The sequence below is a fragment of the Trypanosoma cruzi genome, genomic scaffold (assembly GCF_000209065.1).
Source record: "Trypanosoma cruzi strain CL Brener 1047053516481 genomic scaffold, whole genome shotgun sequence".
Taxonomy (NCBI): Eukaryota; Euglenozoa; class Kinetoplastea; order Trypanosomatida; family Trypanosomatidae; genus Trypanosoma; species Trypanosoma cruzi.
Genome location: NW_001849277.1, coordinates 16,063 through 29,626, shown reverse-complemented (window position 1 = coordinate 29,626; position 13,564 = coordinate 16,063). Strand labels below are relative to the sequence as shown.

The window sequence follows — 13,564 nt, the reverse complement described above, 5'->3', positions numbered from 1 at the left end:
AAAAAAAAAAAAAAAAGGGCCGGTGTTCCCTTCCCCCCCCCCCCCCCCCCCCTTATCTCTTATGCTCTCATTTATATTCAACATACCATCTACACACCTTCTAGATTTCACTATTTACCATCAGTAAATGGTTGCCAAAATAATAATAATAATAATAATAACAATAGCAACAAAAAGATAAATTCTATTTTCCGTTTCGTTTGTCCTTCCAGAGCAGGAGTGAGAAGTGCATGGAGGAACAGAACTAAAAGATGGAGTAGTCTCTGAAAACCAACAAACAAACAAACCACCACCACCTCTACTACTCCCAGTAGAAGTATTGGAAGTAGTCGAAGGACGTCCCCGCTGTGTGGGGTTGGCAACCCGTAGAGCCGTTGCTAGAAGATATTGTCGTTGGCCTCCTGTTTTTGTGATGTTTCCCGTCCTCAATAGTCGTCATCCAACTCACCACTCGCAAATGCACTCCATCGATGCATCCCGCCTTTTTTGTGTTTGCTCTTATGTTTTCCAAGGCGCCTGTCATTGTTGTAATCATCACGTGAAAGCCCCAATGCCGGGTCTTTCATCGCATGGGATTGTCCGTCGTGACCGCCTTTTCGCCTGCCTCTCTTGTCCGTCTGGTGACGTCGTGGCATCGTCGTTGTCGTCGTCGTTTCCCCTTCTTCCCTCCGTTGAGACTGCTGCGGCACGCCAGAGTCACAACCACCATCGCCATCACCACCAATACTACTGGTACCAGTAACAACAACAATAACATTATTATTATTGTTATTATTATTGTGGTGGTGGTGAAGACTGAGAGTGCCGTTGACTTCTTCGCCCTCAAGGCTCACCAAATCCCTCGCCACCCGCCGTGCCAGGGCTTCCTGCGGCGTGATTTGCAACTTCGCAAGTTCCTCACCCGAGAGGATTTCATTCCTCCATTCCGTCTTAAAGCGCACCTTCGCCATGTTGATGGCATTGTTGTTGGCACCTTTTCCTTGTATCGTTCGCGCTAAATATAACGGGTACTCCTCGCGGTACATTTTCTTCCAATTACGTTTCCCCTCGCTCCGTGTGAGGGTAAAATCAAGTGTCCGTCGTAAAGGATCCATGTGGTTCTCCTCCCAAATAAGTTTATGGTACTGCGCATTCCAATACCGCTGCATTAGACGGGTACCGGTTGAACTAAATGTTAAGAGTGCATGCACGTCACGGCAAATACGCTCCAGTTCACACACCGTCAGTGGTGTACTAAAGGATGCCACCATCTCCCACATAAACAATGACTCCAGCAACGCCGCCGGTTTCTTACGGTCGTTGTCTGCAGCAGACATTTCCCTCCTTTTTTTTTTTTGTTCCGCAAGCCAGGAGGGAGTAAAAAAAAAAAAAACAAAAAAACAAAAACAAAATGAGTCAATAAATATTTATTATTTATTTAATATTCTGATTATTATTGCATATATTTAGATATATTTAGATGGATGCAGCGACTATGGGGATGCAATGACACTGAAAATAAACAACAACAACACGGACGCACACACACAACACCAAAACCAAAACCAAAACAAAAAAACAAAAAAAAGGGGGAAATATATAAATGTGTCTGTCTGTCTGTCTGTCTGTATTTTACTCCTATGTGTTTCCCCCTTCAGTGGCTGAGAGATGAGAAGGAAAAGAAAGTGACACGGCCGGACTAAAAAAAAGAAAAAAGGAAAAAAGAAAAAAAGAAGAAGAGTGCCAAAACGTCATGGGCAACCATCAAAAGAAACATGGATGCATGCACACAATGAGGGGAGGCAAGAAAAAAGAAAAGTAATGGGGGTGGTGGGAAAAAATAGGTTTCATTCGCCCAATGTCAACAACAACAACAAATAAATAAATAAATAAACGGCCGCCATCGGGATATTTTTTAAAAAAAAGAAAAGAAATCTCCTTTTTTTTCTTTTTTCACCACCACCACCACCACCACCTCTTCTTCTCCTCCTCCTCCCTCTTTTTTCTTTTCTTTCATTTATTCCTTGAGCGCCGTACATAATAATAATAAATAAATAATAAATAATGCGAGTAAGTGAATATGATGGAAAGGCGTATGTTAAGCGACATCTAAAATATAAATATATATTTTGTGTTGCGGCGTCACACCACCGCCGCTGCCTTCCCCCCTCCCCTCCCATCATTTCAGATACATGCATTCATTCTCGTTACCATATCCCACTTCCTCTTCACCCCCCCACCCCAGAACCGTACATAAATATACATACACGCCTCCCCTCTTTGTCTCATACATTGAGCGCTAAGGCACAAACACAACATGCGTCAATATCCTCATTTGCCTGCAAGCACACACACGTACACCCAAAAGAAGAGAAAGAAAGAAAGAGAGAAAGAGAGAGTGTGTCCATGCGTGTATATGTGCATGTATGTCCTGGTGTAAGAAGGATGGACACATGTAGGCATGTATGTTCCTCCTAAAAGTATTATCGGCTCGTGTTTTTCTTCACTGTTATTCTTTTAACTCTCCGCCTTGTAGGATCAAAGCGGCCATCATATCTTCAACGTAATTCATGCGCTTCGCCGTGAGTGTGCGGAGCTCCTGAAGCTGCAATTCTGTTCCTCGTGCCAACTCCAAGTTTTCCGCGTCTGCACCGCTCAACTGCTGCGCCCTGTACTGCTCGTATTCCTGCTCCTTCTCCCGCCGAAAAGCGGCCACCTCCTGCTCCGCATCGATCTTCGCCTGCTTCACCTTCGCTTGCCGTCGTGCTTTGGCTTCAGCAATGATTTTGTTGCGCTTCTGCTCCGCTGCAAGAAGTCTTTGCACGTTGTCCTGCTTTGGCGGCATCTTTCCCCACCACGCCTCCTCCTTTTCCTGCCTGTTGCGTGTGGACGCTGCTCTCCTCCCCGCACCGCAGTGAAGCCCGGCGGCCACAGTCCGCGTGGCAGAGACGCACGAGAGAAGAAGAAGAAGAAAAACAACAACAAAACGGAGAAAAAAAAAAAAAAGTAACAGGGGAAGAAACCAAATAAACGTGCACGCACGCCATGCAGCGCCCGGTAAGACGTCATGAAGTCAAATGAAAAACAACAAAAACAAAAAAAATGTCTTTTCCCGCCTCCTCACACTCAAAGAGAGAGAGAGAGAGAAAAAGAGTCATAATTTGGGGCATGCACACATGTCTACATGTTCCATCCTTTCCATCGGCAGCCCCCATGGCGTGGTATTAAAAAGGAAGCTGCAATAATAATAATAATAATAAAAGCAAACAACACACGGAGAGAAGATGGGGAAAATTTTGTAAATAAAGAAACAAAATGAGGCGGCTGTTGCCGCAGCAACAAAAAAAAAAAAAAAAAAAGAAAAAAAAATCAGATACGGCACAGCAGCCATAATTGCATCATGCGCACTCTAATGAGCTGCAATGTATTGCCATGCAAAGATACTTTCCATAATAGCAACCTCACAGAACCGAGATAAGGATCAAAATATAGGACTCATTTACCCACCCAACACACACACACACAAACACAAAGACGTATACAAGTACATACATGAAGGAAAAAATGCAGGCCGCTACCGGCCAACTAACTGGGGCAACAATCACGCTTCCCTACTTTCCCCAACTGCACACATAAACACATTGACTCACTCACAAAAAACGAAAAGCAAAAGTAAAATAGGAAGCAACAACAGCACAAACAACAACAAAAAAAAAGATGTGAAAAAATGATTTCATTACACCTATTCCAGCAGCCCCAAAATTTTGAACGGATTATGCCCTTTCCTCCCACACCTCACCGCAGCGTTACCGTTGGAAACGTCTTCTGCGGCTCCCCGTGGCTGCATTTAATGGGGGAAGGGAGACAACGCCTGTTTTTTTCAGCGAGAAGGACGAATCAGTCCATTTAACAAGGCTCTGGTAAACAGGCTTAACAATCGACCTAATGCCTGCCTCACATCGTTCGTCAAAACTGCTATATTTGTCATCGTCGCTTTGGAAACTTTGTGAGTTAGTACTTCCTCTCTGACTGCGGAGGATGACAGTGTCTTCGGTGGAATCCACATGGGTAAGTGAAACAGAAGGCCGTGGTCTCCACGAGTGCTGGCTGGCACGCCTGACGTTCAGTTGGGAGTTGCGTCTCTCCATACCTTCTCTCCTTTGTGAAAAGGTGAGGGTTACCTGCGAGCGTCTTCTTAAGCGCAGTGGGCTGTCCTTCAATGTATCAGGCAAAACCATCCGGTCCATGTGCGTAATAAACTTCGCCCAGAGTTCTGCGGTTGTGTCCTCCGACAACAGTCTGTACGGTCGTAGGCCAAACCGGCGCCCACCGGAGGCCTCGTCGGCCTCGCGCCCTGTCGATAAAGTTCCCAATGCAATACCATCTGCAGACCACAATGTGACCTGAAGATCACTCGTCGCTGTCAGTAGCAGCGGCAGATGTAACGTCGGATGACTGGCAGCGCCAAAAAAAATGACTTCCCACTCCGGTATTTGCCAGGTGGCAATCAACACAGGGAAAGATGCCAAAGAATCGTCCAGGTAATGTGCCACGGCACCGCTCACATTCCAAAAGCACACTGTCCCCTCCTCATCCAGAGTCACCAGCACGTTGTGGTGGTCCAAAAACACAATATTAACTGCACTTGATATCACTGGATCTGGTAAAGACATGTCGTGGGAGAGAAATCTATGATCTAGGATTGATTTCCGGGCGTGCTTTGTTCTGCTATTGACAAGTATCGAAGACCTTTTCCCATTTCGCGACTGGAGACGTCCAATTTCCTGCTGCCGAAACCGTTCTTCCACTTGAGTCCCTATCCAACTTTCAGGCTTCCGTGGAAGCCAACTCCCGATCATTTCCCCTGAGACTTGAGAATAATAATGTTCTCTTTGCTCCGTCAACTTCATATGCCCACCTTGTGAATGTTTGCCATTTGTATTTGAGGTACAACCACGGATGGCTGCGATGTGCACCCGTCCTGAGACATCCGCAAAGAAGGTAATAAATTCTTTCGATTGACTGCTCTTAATTCCCTCTTCCGCAAAGTGGCCCCTCAACATGAAAGCGGGCTTTGTAATAATTGCTTCCACTGCAGCTGGCATGTGAAATGTGTGCGTGACAGAGACAAGACCCCGGTAGTTAACAAAATGCACACGTGCATCTGAAGTCGCCACAATAAAATGGAGTTCCGTGATTGCCGTTGCCTTAATAATTTGATTCCAATGCAGGAAACTCTTCACTATTCCTTGAAATGAGATGACAGCCTGTGGACCGCAGTCTGGACGGAACGGGACAATAATAATCGTGGATTCTGTGGTAACCATCACATATGTTCTGTCATCATCGCCGTATCGCGTCACTGTATAAAGGTCCGTGATCTCCCTACCAAGAATATATGGTTGAATGGCGGGTGTCAGATCCAACGACAGTTCCAGAAGTGCTACCGAAAATGCCTTTAGTTCACCCCCCATGGTTCCCAACAGCAGCTGCCGATTAAGGGGCTCAAGCAAACAACCGGACGTGATATCAAATTTTGTTATATCCGGCCCAGTGCACCGGTCTAACATGCCTGTGGAGGCAGACCACAATTTGGCACACGAATCATGCACGGTAAGAAAAAACTCAGGGTTTGGGAAAAATACAAACCGGCAGCTGCAACGGTCGTCAACGAGTGCCGGGCGGAGTGAAACATCGGAACTAAGGACGAGTAATTCTTTCGAAGTCGCAACAGCCAATTTGCCCAGCACATCAATGTGACAGATACTACGCACAGGGGCTGCACAATACTCTTTTAAATCCTCCTGCAGTTCGGGAAGCGTGTGGCAGTCGTTGCTAGAAGAAGTCTTTTTGCCCTTGATTGTCTGCAAACATGCAGCCATGCGTAGGTCCCAAAACTTCAGATTTCCCTCTGTATCCCCGGAGACCAAAAGGGAGGTATCTTTCAGACGTTCCAGGGCACTTATACACCCTTGGTGAGGGAGTAAACTGTCGTACAGAAGCACAGGCTCCGACCTCGAAAGTGTCAGCGGTCGCTGTACGATGCCTCGCTCAAACCCCGCCGAGAATAACAGCTGATCGTCCACCAACAACTGTGTCGCGCCACCTACAGTGTGATCATTCAAGGCATACCGCACTCTGCCGTGTTCGAGATCGAGACACTTGACAGCCTCATGGGTATCCAGGCTCGCCACATAGAGCAGTTGATTCCGACTCTGCATCTTCGTAATGAGGCGCCGACAGAGTCGCTTCCGCAACATCACAGATTGATTTTGCATTTCCCACAGTGTCACCAAGCCTTTACAACTACCCATCGCAAGACGGTTCATAAATGGAACCCAATGAATAGCAGATTGAGTATCCGTCAGATGCATCAGCTGGAATTCCTCCAAGCAGCAATCAAAGCAGTTTGTCTTTGTGACGCCAAACAATCGCACAAGCCCCCCATCGTAAGAGCAGACAATACTGTTGGAAAATAAACCACCCGCAGCCTGAGGAAGTGCATCCCACGCAAGAGGTGTATTAGAATTCTGTCGGATAGTACCAAACAAGGGGAGGTTTCGCGAAATATCACAGAGATTCATGGTGCAACAACCGCCGATACTTGTGGTGACCACCATTACCTTCCCAATTTTCGGTAACACACGCATTTCCCTCACAGATCCCGCATGAACCTTCGACAGGAGCTGCTCCACATGATACGGGTGAAAACGCTCATTTTCCTTCTCCCCAGTTATCACTCGCTGCACACGCTGTCGGAGGGAATCAATAGCGTACATGGAGAACTCTTCCCAAGAAATGCGGCCAATCCCCAAAAGATCGGTTCTTGCAAACACTCTTCGGACCTCGGCCTCCGTAGGGGAATTGACCGTACTGTAGTCAGCGCAGACACCGAGCAACACTTCCACAAACTCCTCCTCCGTCAAGCCGCCAAGGTGTTCGCGGAGAAGAAATCTATTCTTAAGGGCGTCCAGTCCCGATACGGGGAGTTCTTTAAGAACCTCCATTTGTATTTTGCCCGAAAACCGTCCCTCCTCCTTCCCCTTCCGTGGAAGTTGCTGCCACTCTTCTTTTTGCTGTTATTGCTGGCGTTGCCGCAAGAAACGCAGCCAAAACAAAATAAAAGCAAAAAAAAAAAAAAAAAAAAGATTAATAGTTCCACTGAAGTAAACCAGCCCAGATGTTGGTGTGAATGACACCACTGAAAACAAAACAAAAACAAAAACAAAAAAAAACCCTCCACAAAAGAGGCTAAAAAAAAAAAAAAAAAAGAAAAAAAACTACAACACCAATATGTAGCGTGCAAACCGTTACCAACCAACCAAACAAAAAGAGAAAAAAATATGACGTCCCCACTTCCCCCCATCCAATCACCGGTTCTACTGACATATACTTCTACCCAAAAACCATTCTAAAAATTGCATACGACATCCAAAAAGTCAATACAGCCAATATACCAAAGACCAGTGCGGCTTCCCTGTAGCCCACCACCTCCACTGCCTCCTCGCTTTCCACTATATACCCTAACTGGCGAAGCTTGTGGTTCATGTACACTAAGTGATACACTCCCCACGGACACACCACCCGCGTACCATCCGGGTAAGTCTCGATACGCTCCATGGCCCGCCGGGCCCTTGGGTCCACTGGCGGATCGGCACCATCGACGATCATCTGATACGCCATACGAGACTCCACTGGGTCACGCTGAACAATCCCATCAAATTTACAGCCATTGATGGTCACCGGCCGAAGTCCAAAGAAGGGAAAAATGCGTTTCAGCATTTGCTGTTGTCGAGCCAAACGTGATCCCGCCTCAAAGGGCAGTCGACCGTCCTCACAGAGAACTTTGTCAAAGTTTCTTTCCAGGATATCACCATCCAGGACTCGTCTAAAATAATGCGGTGCGGCAAAGTTAACGATGGGGTACAGCGTCACCTCCTTCTGCGTTGTGGGATGCTTAAACCTACGGATGGTGCATACAAGTCCCGGAGGATTCTGCCGCATTTCCATAATGCCCCTTGTCATCAGCATGGCGGGCTTCCCCTTAATGCCGTCCATTTTTGTCTCTTCACTTTTTCCAACTAACTGCCGATCCTCAATAAGAGAACCCGTTGGATATTTCCTTCCACCAAAAAAAAAAAAAAAAAGGCCCACCTCAAACCACAAGATGCACACACACAAACAAACAAACAAACAAACAAATAGAAAAATATTAACTGCATTAACCAAGTCTTACACTAAACATTATATATATATATATAAATATATATTTGTTAAATTCCTCTCTTTGCATCGACTCCACCTCCTTCCCACAATTCACAGATCACTGCACCCGCACACAGGTGAAAAAAAGAGGATCGCCCAACTTGTACGGCAGCAACGACACGTTCGTATCAGCATCCACATTAGAAAAGCGGCGTACAGGAAAAACAAAACTTTCCTCAATTAAAACTTGACGCAGCTCAATTGTAGCAAGACAACACAATGTTGCATTGCCCTCCGCGCTGACACAGCCCGAATACAACTTTATCACATAGGAAGCGCATCTAGTTGCAAGAGAGCGTGTGACGCTCGCAGCACCACTCTGGGCAGCACCTTGAGATTCAACAAAAACATGATCAGCACCGTCGCGGAAACTATCCAAGAGTAAAGTTGCAATTTCGGCCAATGTTGTATCTTTCCACATTGTCAAAACAACAGAAGGACAACTGACATCAAAAGATACATTCGCCGTTAACGAAGACAAATTAAAAGATTTTGCTGAGGGCACCTGAAGGACCTCGCTGCAAACCTTAATCTGCGTGGCAATGTCCTCGGAAATAAATCGGTACACACGAGTTGCGTACGGGCAAACTCGGCTCCTACGCACCTTGACATCCGTTTCCCCACGTCTTCGCTTAGTTTGTGGAGGAAGCAACGGACCACAGTCACCATACCGAAACATATGTGACCTTGCTTGGGGCATAAGGAAGAAGTCCAATCAAAGAGGCACACCAATTCGCACCAGAGGGAGGTAAGAGCAAACAGAAGCAAATATTCGCCTAGGGCGATTGACCGGATCGTAAAGTTATTTACGAAAATCAAGCAATACAAGGGGAAGAAGGGGTAAGTGAAAAAGCAGTGGGCTCACCACTTCCTCAAGCTTTGCCCAAGTAAGTATATGTACACATATGTATTCCGATAGCCACTCTCGTGACATGCTGCACCCTATTCGGATTGGATACATACATATATATATATTAATAATAATTTACGAAGTGTCAAGCTTTGGGGCTCTCCAGCCACAAGACCCCACCGCAATGTGGGAATCAAAAGGGAGTGGGTGAGATGGTAAAATTAAATTTACGAAATTATCTGGCGGCTATCGGTTCCATGGTCCCCTACAGCCGTGGTCATACCAAAAATCATACGGTAGAAAAATGTCTTAAAGCCTATTCATTTTACCAGGATACATATTAATTTAAATAGCCAGCCTTCCCCGCGATCATTCCATCCACAAGCTCCTAGAAAACAACAGCGGAAGTCCATACAACCATCACAATACTGAATGTGGGAAGCGGGGTCGCCACGGGAGTGTGGGAACGTCATGCAGTACACTCGGCGATGCAGTCACAAGGCAGGTGCTTACACCACCACGGCCACCAGCACCCCACGAGCCCAGCATGGGGTGGCAGAGGATGCCACTGCAGCCAGCGGCGAGCACCGCAGTGTCTCTCACGGCTACCTGAAGACAAATGTCCCGGTGATGCGTGTGCCGGCGGGGAGACTGACGACGGTGCGGCACGGGTCATCTGCATGGGAATCGTCCAGCAGCTCGTTGCTGTACACAGGCGGAACACCCGGCGCGTTCGCGATGGTGATGTGCGGATGAACATTTTCGCAGGGGAACTCTCCCTCGTTGCGCACCGCGATCGCCGTCCCCTTCGGATCAGACGCAACGCTCGTCAGCGTGAGCTCAATGGACTCGCCCAGCAGCCCCACCAGCTGCTGCAGCAGGACAGGGTCATTGCAGGCGTCACGACCCAGGTACAGCGTCGTCACATGGAAGGCTTTCTGCACCTTCTTGCTGTCCAGCATCTCTGGCGGCACAAGCTCAAGAACCCTCTCGGGTGACGCAATCTGAATTGCAGCATACTCCACGTGGCGGGGGAAACGGCACAGAAAAGACTCGCAGGCGTTCGCCACGCCCAATGCTGCCGCCATGTCGAGTGTCTGAATTTCGGGTATGTCCGTCAAACCACGTGCGGAAAGTTCAGCCCAAACGCGCCGTGCAATGGCGGCAGTGTCGTCTGCCACGCTTACCTCAATGAGCGGCCCCTCGGTTGGTGGACGGCACCGCATCGCACAGTACAGCAGCCTTTGACGCACGCGCCGCCCTTCCCTTCTGTCCGCCTTGAAAGTGCGGTGGGCAGGACCACGGCGACAGACTCGGTCGAAGCAGATGTCCACTAGTGCATCCGTGCCATCGGGGTGTGGCCATACCACTGGCAATGCCCTGAGCCCGAGATCGGCGTAGTCGTCGCGTGCGGCCTCATCGAGGTTCATCTTGTCGATGATGAGGTGCGTGTGGCCACCTCGCTGCGCGCGCCGAATGGCGTCAAGAAACTGCCGCCTTCCCCCGGCCTCGTCTTGGTTGATCCAGCATGGCGAAAGCCCTGCCTGGCGCAGCAGAGCGTACAGGGTGCGGGAGAATGTGGACTTGCCGCAGCCCTGCGGACCAACGCAGACGACAGCGTCGGGGTCGCTGGTGACGGCGTCGTCACCGGACGGCTCGCAGTGCTTCACTTGGGACCGCACGTGCGCATCGGCGGCGACACACTGCGTGAACTGGACTTGCAGCGTGATCCATCGGCGGCGCAGGTCTTGCAGCCCGCCGAAGTCCGTTCGCGCCGTTTGCCGCCCCGTCACATGCAGCCACGCTGCAAACCGCACAAGATATTCGAGGCGTTCCGCTTCCCAGTCGCCGAGGCACCGGCGCACCTCCTCTGGCAGCCCGGCGAGCTTGCCTGCGAGCCTCGAGCGGAGCGCCACACCGCACAAACGGTGCGTGACGATGGCCTCCTGCGCCGCACGCTCCATTGCGTATGCGTGGGACCGCTGCCTCCACATCCGCACAACAACCCCCGCCTCGTTGCAGCCGTTCACCACCGCACCCTCACGGTTAAGACGACGCGCCATGCCGTCTCGCAGGGCTGCGTATTCGTCTGTCCCCAGCTCTACTGCCGGTTGCGGCGTCACAACGTCAAGACCGAAGGACTGCAGTGCCGCCATGCTGCTCGCGGGATCGGCACAGAGGCCTTCATGCGGGGTCGCACCACGGCAGGTAACGGCGTAGAACCTCAGTGTCTCACGGGGCCCGTGGTCGACGAGGTGTCCACATTCCCGCAGAATACCATCAAAGCATGCGGTGCGCCCCGTAGAGCTCAAATAGTCATGCAGAGCAGCGGCCCTTCCCTCCGGCAGCGCACGCAACGTGTCTCGCCAGACGCTCGCCACACGTTTGGGAACCGCAGCGCGTCACGTGCCCGAGTGGCATAGCCCCTAGCGGCAGAAGCGTCCGCTACATCTCCTGAACAATCCCCGCAGCAAATGCCGCACCCATCAACGTTTTCGTAGGGTCGTGTCGCACCCCTTCTCCCTCGGAAAACCCCGCGGCCCTCCTTCCCGTGGCGCGTGCCATCGTGGTGCGGCCCCCGCCCCATTGCAGCCTAATAGTCCCCTATCTACTGTTGGTCTAAAATACTTCTTGTACAACTGCAAGGGGAACACCAGGCGTTCACGTGCAGTCCAGCAGAAGCCACAGCAAACAAATATACGCAGTGGGTACCACAACAACCAGCACGCCCCCACCTAAATGCATCATCTTCACGGACACCACACTCAGCCACACCACTCCCGTTGCATGTGCGCCCTCTCTCCCCCATCATCCCTTCCTCCCTCCTGCCGGCATTCACAGAAGAATGCTGCGGATGCTGGAGAACTGTTCCACGTCGGCATCTGTGACGCCAGCCCGCCGCGCCTGCCACCCCGACAAGACGTGCCGCACAACGACATCCGCGGCGAGTTCCTTTACCTCGGCGCTGTTCATCTCACCCCTGCTGTACTTCGACGTCACCTCCGCGAGGAGATTGTCGTCGGGGCAGAAGAACCGAATGAGTTGGTACGCCACGTCTGCGTGCAGGTTGACACCCTCCGCACGCATGTCCTCCAACGTGCCACCCCCACCAGAGAAGGCCTTGCGCACCTTCTTCCGCACCTCCTGCTCCGTGTCGTGTAGTGTGATGACTCCGTTCCCCTCGGCGCTGCTGCTCATCTTGAACTGCGCTCCCTTCAGTGCGGGGAGGAACTTTGTGTGCAGCAGTGCGGGGGCGCAGCACTTCATACGCGGCGCGACGTTGCGTGCCAGGAGGAAAAAAGGGTCCTGATCAATTGCACAGGGAATGATGCACTTCAGCGGCGGGTCCCCAGCTAGCCGTGGTAGCACACGGGGGAAGGCACTGCTAAAACACGGCGCGGCCTGCACCGCTGGAAAGGCTGCCTTTCCAACATTGTCGCTATCCTTCAGGCCAAATGTATTCTTCACAGCGCTCAGCGTCAACATGCGCTGCACCTGCACGACAGTTGGGTACATGTCCCCCATGTACACCGTGTTGCGGAATATAAATGTCTTGCGTGGATCGAAGCCAAAGGCAATGATGTCTTTTATGTTCTCCACCACCAACCCGCTCGCCCTCTCCCCGCTGACGGGAATGTCGCGGAAGAAGTGCTTCTCATCATCGGTTATCTGAATCACCAACGGAAGACCGAGCGCATCCTGCAGGTACCGCGTCAATAAAAACGGTATGACATGGCCAATGTGCATCGACTGCGCGCTCGGTCCACGGCCAGTGTACAAGTACGCGCGGTGTGTCCCCGTCGCAAAGGACGCACGCACGCAGTCAAGGGCGGTTCCAAAATCCCTGTGGGAGAAGACAATGCCGCGGCGGAAAAAATGGCGCAATGCCATCTGTCCCGTCTCCCCTTGTGCGGTGCTGGTTGCCTGCGCGTGCTCCTTCCGTCCGTTGCATGTTTCCTCCAGCCGCTGCAGAAGGGGCTCATCAACGGGCTCCGACCTGAATCGTGTGAGGACGCGGTCATAGTCCACACCCCTCGGGCCCGTGGCGGCAACACCCCACGGCGTCACAATGTCCTCCTTGCGCTCTGTGCGGCTGGCATCATCCCCACGCGTCGTGGCACAACTTCGTCCCCCACAAACCAACGGCGCAGCAAAGCGTAAGATGCGACGCATCACAAAAGAATCCAAACGACTACTTCGCCCGTGCACCGCAGTGCCACAGCGGACGGAAAACAAACATGCAGGAGGAGAGAGGCAGGACTTCGGGACAGCACACACCACCTGATGCCACACGAAAAAAAAAAAATGCATGCAGCGGACTCCAACACCCAAGCACTCACCTCTGCCGCAGCCAAGCCACAAACGCGTAGCCTCCCACACAATCGCTGGAAATTACAAGACAATCAAATGAACACTGGCAGGAGAGAAAGACAATAGAAAAGCACCAATGAAAACAAAAATGAGCGACAC

The 13,564-nt window shown here is 50.6% G+C and overlaps 7 protein-coding genes across 7 annotated transcripts, besides 28 other annotated features; all 7 read right to left on the bottom strand.

Moving 5' to 3' along the window:
* Positions 1-7,042: a sequence feature (heterozygous, Esmeraldo-like haplotype).
* Positions 28-52: a microsatellite.
* Positions 139-166: a microsatellite.
* Positions 426-1,316, bottom strand: Tc00.1047053506375.120 (hypothetical protein, conserved; the record flags this gene model as incomplete). Its single annotated transcript, XM_807590.1, has 1 exon — positions 426-1,316. The coding sequence occupies one exon, from the start codon at positions 1,314-1,316 to the stop codon at positions 426-428; it is 891 nt and encodes a 296-aa protein (XP_812683.1).
* Positions 756-779: a microsatellite.
* Positions 1,359-1,391: a microsatellite.
* Positions 1,398-1,425: a sequence feature (AT_rich).
* Positions 1,586-1,608: a microsatellite.
* Positions 1,681-1,719: a sequence feature (T-rich).
* Positions 1,934-1,955: a microsatellite.
* Positions 1,956-1,992: a microsatellite.
* Positions 2,017-2,045: a sequence feature (AT_rich).
* Positions 2,090-2,110: a sequence feature (AT_rich).
* Positions 2,344-2,377: a microsatellite.
* Tc00.1047053506375.110 ((H+)-ATPase G subunit, putative) lies at positions 2,489-2,824 on the bottom strand (the record flags this gene model as incomplete). The annotated part of the gene is made up of 1 exon (XM_807589.1): positions 2,489-2,824. One exon carries the CDS (start codon positions 2,822-2,824, stop codon positions 2,489-2,491), a length of 336 nt encoding a protein of 111 aa, XP_812682.1.
* Positions 2,937-3,000: a sequence feature (CT-rich).
* Positions 3,220-3,239: a microsatellite.
* Positions 3,320-3,348: a microsatellite.
* Tc00.1047053506375.100 (uncharacterized protein) lies at positions 3,786-6,986 on the bottom strand (the record flags this gene model as incomplete). The annotated part of the gene is made up of 1 exon (XM_807588.1): positions 3,786-6,986. One exon carries the CDS (start codon positions 6,984-6,986, stop codon positions 3,786-3,788), a length of 3,201 nt encoding a protein of 1,066 aa, XP_812681.1.
* Positions 7,043-8,928: a sequence feature (haploid, Esmeraldo-like haplotype).
* Positions 7,091-7,126: a microsatellite.
* Positions 7,184-7,214: a microsatellite.
* Positions 7,233-7,259: a microsatellite.
* Positions 7,375-8,037, bottom strand: Tc00.1047053506375.90 (hypothetical protein, conserved; the record flags this gene model as incomplete). The annotated part of the gene is made up of 1 exon (XM_807587.1): positions 7,375-8,037. One exon carries the CDS (start codon positions 8,035-8,037, stop codon positions 7,375-7,377), a length of 663 nt encoding a protein of 220 aa, XP_812680.1.
* Positions 8,153-8,181: a microsatellite.
* Positions 8,225-8,249: a microsatellite.
* Tc00.1047053506375.80 (hypothetical protein, conserved) lies at positions 8,303-8,944 on the bottom strand (the record flags this gene model as incomplete). Its single annotated transcript, XM_807586.1, has 1 exon — positions 8,303-8,944. The coding sequence occupies one exon, from the start codon at positions 8,942-8,944 to the stop codon at positions 8,303-8,305; it is 642 nt and encodes a 213-aa protein (XP_812679.1).
* Positions 8,929-8,956: a sequence feature (areas merged during assembly that could not be assigned to a particular haplotype. This can correspond to areas where the two haplotypes were merged or to regions with more than two copies in the genome that were merged during assembly.).
* Positions 8,957-13,216: a sequence feature (areas not merged during assembly with more than two copies in the genome that could not be assigned to a particular haplotype).
* Positions 9,208-9,232: a sequence feature (AT_rich).
* Positions 9,210-9,484: a mobile genetic element.
* Positions 9,700-11,250, bottom strand: Tc00.1047053506375.70 (hypothetical protein, conserved; the record flags this gene model as incomplete). The annotated part of the gene is made up of 1 exon (XM_807585.1): positions 9,700-11,250. The coding sequence occupies one exon, from the start codon at positions 11,248-11,250 to the stop codon at positions 9,700-9,702; it is 1,551 nt and encodes a 516-aa protein (XP_812678.1).
* On the bottom strand, positions 11,930-13,405 carry Tc00.1047053506375.60 (tryptophanyl-tRNA synthetase, putative; the record flags this gene model as incomplete). The annotated part of the gene is made up of 1 exon (XM_807584.1): positions 11,930-13,405. The coding sequence occupies one exon, from the start codon at positions 13,403-13,405 to the stop codon at positions 11,930-11,932; it is 1,476 nt and encodes a 491-aa protein (XP_812677.1).
* Positions 13,217-13,388: a sequence feature (heterozygous, Esmeraldo-like haplotype).
* Positions 13,389-13,564: part of a sequence feature (areas merged during assembly that could not be assigned to a particular haplotype. This can correspond to areas where the two haplotypes were merged or to regions with more than two copies in the genome that were merged during assembly.) that runs on past the window's edge.